This window comes from Petromyzon marinus, chromosome 54, assembly GCF_048934315.1.
Source record: "Petromyzon marinus isolate PM22_M1 ecotype Great Lakes invasive population chromosome 54, UKy_Petmar_22M1.pri1.0, whole genome shotgun sequence".
NCBI classification, from domain to species: domain Eukaryota; kingdom Metazoa; phylum Chordata; class Hyperoartia; order Petromyzontiformes; family Petromyzontidae; genus Petromyzon; species Petromyzon marinus.
In genome coordinates, this window is record NC_133720.1 from 4,117,597 (window position 1) to 4,123,961 (window position 6,365).

General features: G+C 47.9%; 1 protein-coding gene across 4 annotated transcripts in view; it reads left to right on the forward strand.

Annotated features, from left to right (window-relative positions):
• The window catches only part of LOC116954179 (uncharacterized), a 73,481-nt gene that overhangs the window by 40,574 nt on the left and 26,542 nt on the right, over nt 1-6,365 (forward strand). For 3 of the 4 annotated variants that reach the window (XM_032974669.2, XM_032974672.2, XM_076052091.1), the window contains exons 12-16: nt 1,655-1,747; nt 2,025-2,099; nt 3,520-3,600; nt 5,183-5,257; nt 5,996-6,097. In XM_032974669.2, coding sequence (XP_032830560.2) covers nt 1,655-1,747; nt 2,025-2,099; nt 3,520-3,600; nt 5,183-5,257; nt 5,996-6,097 — 426 coding nt within the window. The remainder of the gene's footprint in view (nt 1-1,654; nt 1,748-2,024; nt 2,100-3,519; nt 3,601-5,182; nt 5,258-5,995; nt 6,098-6,365) is intronic. The other variant, XM_032974670.2, reaches the window with a different exon arrangement.

The window sequence follows — 6,365 nt, forward strand, 5'->3', positions numbered from 1 at the left end:
AGATGCCACTGGTTGTTCACGTTCTGTAGATGTAGATGCCACTGGTTCTTCATGTTCTGTAGATGTAGATGCCACTGGTTCTTCGCGTTCTGCAAATGTAGATGCCACTGGTTGTTCACGTTCTGTAGATGTAGATGACAACGGTTCTTCACGTTCTGCAGATGTAGATACCACTGGTTCTACACGTTCTGCAGATGTAGATGACACCGGTTCTTCACGTTCTGCAGATGTAGATGCCACTGGTTCTACACGTTCTGCAGATGTAGATGCCACTGGTTCTTTACGTTCTGCAGATTTAGATGACACTGGTTCTTCATGTTCTGTAGATGTAGATACCACTGGTTCTTCATGTTCTGTAGATGTAGATGCCACTGGTTCTTCACGTTCTGCAGATGTAGATGCCACTGGTTCTTCATGTTCTGTAGATGTAGATACCACTGGTTCTTCATGTTCTGTAGATGTAGATGCCACTGGTTCTTCACGTTCTGCAGATGTAGATGCCACTGGTTGTTCACGTTCTGTAGATGTAGATGACACTGGTTCTTCACGTTCTGCAGATGTAGATACCACTGGTTCTACACGTTCTGCAGATGTAGATGACACCGGTTCTTCACGTTCTGCAGATGTAGATGCCACTGGTTCTACACGTTCTGCAGATGTAGATGCCACTGGTTCTTTACGTTCTGCAGATTTAGATGACACTGGTTCTTCACGTTCTGCAGATGTAGATGCCACTGGTTCTTCACGTTCTGCAGATGTAGATGCCACTGGTTCTTCATGTTCTGTAGATGTAGATACCACTGGTTCTTCATGTTCTGTAGATGTAGATGCCACTGGTTCTTCGCGTTCTGCAGATGTAGATGCCACTGGTTGTTCACGTTCTGTAGATGTAGATGACACCGGTTCTTCACGTTCTGCAGATGTAGATACCACTGGTTCTACACGTTCTGCAGATGTAGATGACACCGGTTCTTCACGTTCTGCAGATGTAGATGCCACTGGTTCTACACGTTCTGCAGATGTAGATGCCACTGGTTCTTTACGTTCTGCAGATTTAGATGACACTGGTTCTTCACGTTTCCGCAGATGTAGATGCCACTGGTTCTTCGCGTTCTGCAGATGTAGATGACACTGATTCTTCACGTTCTGCAGATGTAGATGCCACTGGTTCTTCACGTTCTGTAGATGTAGATGCCACTGGTTCTTCATGTTCTGTAGATGTAGATACCACTGGTTCTCCACGTTCTGCAGATGTAGATGCCACTGGTTCTACACGTTCTGCAGATTTAGATGACACTGGTTCTTCGCGTTCTGCAGATGTAGATGACACTGGTTCTTCACGTTCTGCAGATGTAGATGCCACTGGTTCTTCACGTTCTGCAGATGTAGATGCCACATATGGACCGGGTTTGTTCGTATCTCTGAAAGTTCGTAAGTGGAATGTCAGTAAGTAGGGAAGTCCCTGTAATGAACCAGTTATCGTTTCAGCTCGCCGCTGCTAAGTCGGAGGGACAAATTCTCAAAGGCCAAAAGTGTCGCGGTTCGAGACGCTTGGCGCTGCGCAAAGCATCGTTCAGGGCAAAATCCCGAAAGTCTTCAGTGGGGTAGAAGCCGGCTCAAGTGGGGTACGTTGACTCCTCACGCTTCTGTGCAGCGGTGTCGCCTCCGTCTCCGCGGCTCGACAGCGCGCCGCAGACGCCGGCGATGGCGGCGGCAGTGAATGGAAGTGGGAAACCTCACCCACACGGTGAGGTGCACTCACCCCACTCGCACTCACCCCACCGGCACTCACCCCACTCACCCTCACCCCCACTCTCACTCACACCACTCGCCCTACCCACACGGTGAGGTGCACTCACCCCACTCGCACTCACCCCACTCGCACTCGCCCCACTCGCCCAAATCGCAATCACCGCACACTCCCCACTCGCACGGCGAAGTGCACCGATTACGAGTGAATCACCCACCATCGATGGACATTGGAAATCACGAAACTGTTTTTTTCCGTCCTGTCTGTGAGCCAGATTCCCTGCCAGGGATCCCGGCTCTCCTCTCCATAGAAGACAACGGATACAGCAAGGACATCACCTCCCAGCACGGTGGCCCATTCGCATGCCAACCTCATCGCACCAATGACAAAGACGACGGCGACGAGACGAGTCCACTCCCAGAACCGACAGCCTTGAGCTCTCGCTCTCAGCTCCTTTTATGCTACCGGCGTGGCCTGGCTCCGCCCTGGCCGCGCCTCCCTTCTCGAACCCGCTAGCAGGTTCCAGGGGCCTGCAGACAGGGTCCTCCGTGACCCTTGCCCCAGTTCCTCCTCTCTGCCAACACCATGCTCACGCCATCACTGGCGTGTGTGCTGTCTGTCCACCGCAGTTGCCGCTGCCGTCCACCAGCTGGCGTTATTACACTACACATACTTACCTCATACATACCTTATACATACCTCTTACATACCTCATACATACCTTATACATACTTTATACATACCTTATACATACCTCTTACATACCTTATACATATCTCTTACATACCTTATACATACCTTATACATACCATATACATACCTCTTACATACCTTATACATACCTTATACATACCTTATACATACTTTATACATACCTTATACATACCTCTTACATACCTCATACATACCTTATACATACCATATACATACCTCTTACATACCTCATACATACCTTATAAATATCTTATACATACCTTATACATACTTTATACATACCTTATACATACCTCTTACATACCTTATACATACCTTATACATACCTCATACATACCTCATACATACCTTATACATACCTCATACATACCTTATACATACCTTATACATACCATATACATACCTCTTACATACCTTATACATACCTTATACATACTTTATACATACCTTATACATACCTCTTACATACCTCATACATACCTCATACATACCTTATACATACCTCATACATACCTCATACATACCTTATACATACCTTATACATACCTCATACATACCTTATACATACCTCTTACATACCTCATACGTACCTCATACATACCTCATACATACCTCATACATACCTCATACATACCTCTTACATACCTCTTAAATACCTCTGCCCCCCCTCCATCCACCGCTTTTTTTGTTACATGGTTTGTTAAATAAAAATAGAGAGATGAGACACTTCTAAAATAAACTGATAATTTTTTTGAAAGGGCCAGTCGTAACAGATTATAGAAACGAATGATATCCGTTGGTTCGGATGTGTTAAATGCACAACTTTAAACACAATTTTGAAGAATAAAAGTGACTTAAAAGTGTTTTGAATTATTCGGGAAAGAAAAGTGGGCTTATATTTTTTTTGAAAGTTAAATTAAAAGCCCCCTGGGTACTTTGTAAATCTTTGAGTGGTGCGAACATTTATATATATTTTTTTATCACATGTGGGACTGTCGTCTTGCCCGTGTACATTGTCACTCACGTCAGCGTGTGGTTATTTGTTGTGAACTCAGCTGGAGAAAAAGGCAGTTCTGTTCACGTTGCAGAGTTTTATCAAGACGGCATCGAGTTCAAGACCAGGCCTATCCACACAGGTAAAACACAACTTAGATTCGGCGCATGATCTCGCACCGATTTATAACGTGCGATGTCGACGTTTTCAGTCTTTTATTTTATTCGCTGCTCTGCTCACGCAGCAATCTCCTCTGTAAAATAGCCGGGCAACTGGCTAAACGGGACAATCTGTGTGTAGAGTGGTGCGCCGACTAGCGGCCGCACGGGGGTAATTGCGTGTGTGTAAACAGTATGGGCAAGACGGTAAGGCAGTATACACAGGAACGGTCAGAGGGGGTGATTGCTGGGGCAAGGTTCAGCGAGGGGAACCATCTGGGGACTCCCGGAACCAGGGGGGGGGGGGGGGGGTGACAGAGGGGGTGACATTCTGCGTGTAAGTGTACGACACTCGGTCTGGCGGACTCCGTGCAACTGCATCGTCAGAGCGTGTCGCCAACCGATGGCGTCTGAGTTCAACAGCCTGACTCTCTCTTAATCATTCTTGAAATTAACATTTGTTGAATGTCACCCCGGGCTGAAAATCCTGGCTCCGCCCCTGCCCGGAACCCGCTGGAGAGTTCGAGAAAAGGGGGCGTGGCCGGGGCGGAGCCACGCACACGCTGGGAGCATTAAAGGGAGCGGTGAATGGGACTTGGGGCACCGGGGGGTGGAATCGGGATCGTCTTCGGCGTCACCGTCGTCTTTGCCACCGCTGCGTCGACGGCGCTCGCTCGTAGTCAGCCAGCTATCTAGGAGTCGGTGTCGTCATCGCTAGGCAAGCATCAAGTGCTACCGAGTTGCAGTCGTGTGAGCGCGAGTTCCTACAGTCGATGTCTCCGGGGTCGTTACATCGCACGTGTAACGAATGAGATACTGAACTCAAACCGAGTCGCTCTTACGGGGGTCGGCGTCGTAACCGAGCGGCTTGCGGGTTTGCTGCTGGTTGCGGGGGGGGGGGGGGGGGAGGAGGTTTGCGGCTCGTGCCCCACTGCCGCCCTGGTCAATACTGCGCTCATATCGACTAAACCAGTGGGTTCTTAACCTTTACTGCAAACCCTGCACCCCCTTTGGCTCTCAATCGGTAAAAAAAAATTTTTGTAATAAATACATACATTTGATGAAACAAGAGTAGTTGTACTTACGTGCCCACGCTGACTTTTTGTTTCGACGATTTACCTTCTAAAAAAGCACCTGGCCATGTCTCGCACCGCCAGGGGGTGCAGCATGCATCCCGTGTTCAGAGCCACTGGACTGAACAATACAAACCGTCTGGCTGCACAGTGGACGTTAAAGATTCCCTCGATACCGGCAGAGCGTTTCCAGTCGCCGCCTCTCCATCATCGGTGCGGGAACGCTCTGCCGGATGACCTTCGGCCCATCCCGTCTCACGAAACGTTAAACAAAAGCAAATTAAAAAAAACATTATTGTTTCGGGCGAACGCTCTGGTCTACGTGGTAACCTGGTCCACGATAGAACCGCGTGCGGCTCGCGAGACGCCGGTTGGCCACCGCTGCTATCGATCGTGACATTTAACGTTTGCATCGAAACGTATCGCGACGCGATTTGTCCCTCGCGAAAAGACGACTCGCAATCGAGTCTCGTCATGGGGTTGTGTGTTGCAGAGCTAGAGTCAAGCCCAGCGCCGGAGGTCGGAGGACCGGGAAACGGAGCCCACACTCCACATACAGGCAACACCGGTGGGCACCACCACTCACTTCCTCAGGGATCGCTCGAAATCCACCTGCAGCGAAATCAAAACCAATCTAAAGTTCATGCTAGATTTGAAGTTTTCGTGACTGCAGGGATCCACACTCTTTGGTTCTTTCGGTAAAGTCACGTAGGTATAAAATATGCAATATCAAAATATATAATATAAAATAAATTGTATATTTATTAAATATAAAAAATATATATAATATAAAATAAAATTATTTTATATTATATATTTTTTTATACTTTATACCTACGTGACTTTACCGAAAGAACCAAAGAGTAGCAATCTAAAGTTACTTTTTGTTTTAGTTTTACCAGGTGAGGCCCCACTGAGCTGCATAGCTCTTTTTGCAGAAGCAACATGGCCACAAATGACAGCTCAACAAAGTAGCTTATGATGTGTAAATTTATAGCAGCCAAATACTCTTAAACACGTGACGTTGATTCTAAATGTGGAGAGAAAAAACGGGAGGACCCGGAGAAGAATCCACACGACCACAGGGAGAAAATGCAAACTCCAAGTACACAGGCGTCAGGGTAGGGAGTGAACTCACGACTTCCTGTATAACGCCTAATCTGTTTTCATCGCTGTGTTTCTATTTACTTATGTATTTCCTGATGTTGAACAAAGCCTGTAGTACATTCCATGGTGACCTCTTTTTGCTTGCTCACGCTGTGCCAGAAGTTTTCAATTAATTTTCTTTTGTTTTTTTTACCCGAAGGCGCCGATCGCGATGAGCCAAGCGTGCAGCCGAGCACAGCAGCAGCCACGCTCGCCGTGGAAGCGATCGAAGAGAATGTGGGTGAAGACACCGCCAATCACAGTAAGCCACTCGTTTGCATATCCGCATCACGTTACGGTCAAATTCTCTCCGAAACGCGTTTTTTTTTTCTTTCGCGACAACGCGGTTCGCCTATTCGGGAACACTTTTGGCACGACGCGAAGCGTGCACCGTTAGAACGCGGAACGTGCACTGTTACAGCGCAGGGCGTGAACCTTTACAGCGTGGAACGCGTGCCGCTACAACGCAGAACGCGTGCTGTTGTAACGTGGAATGCGCGCCACCGCTATAGCGCGGAACGCACGCCGCT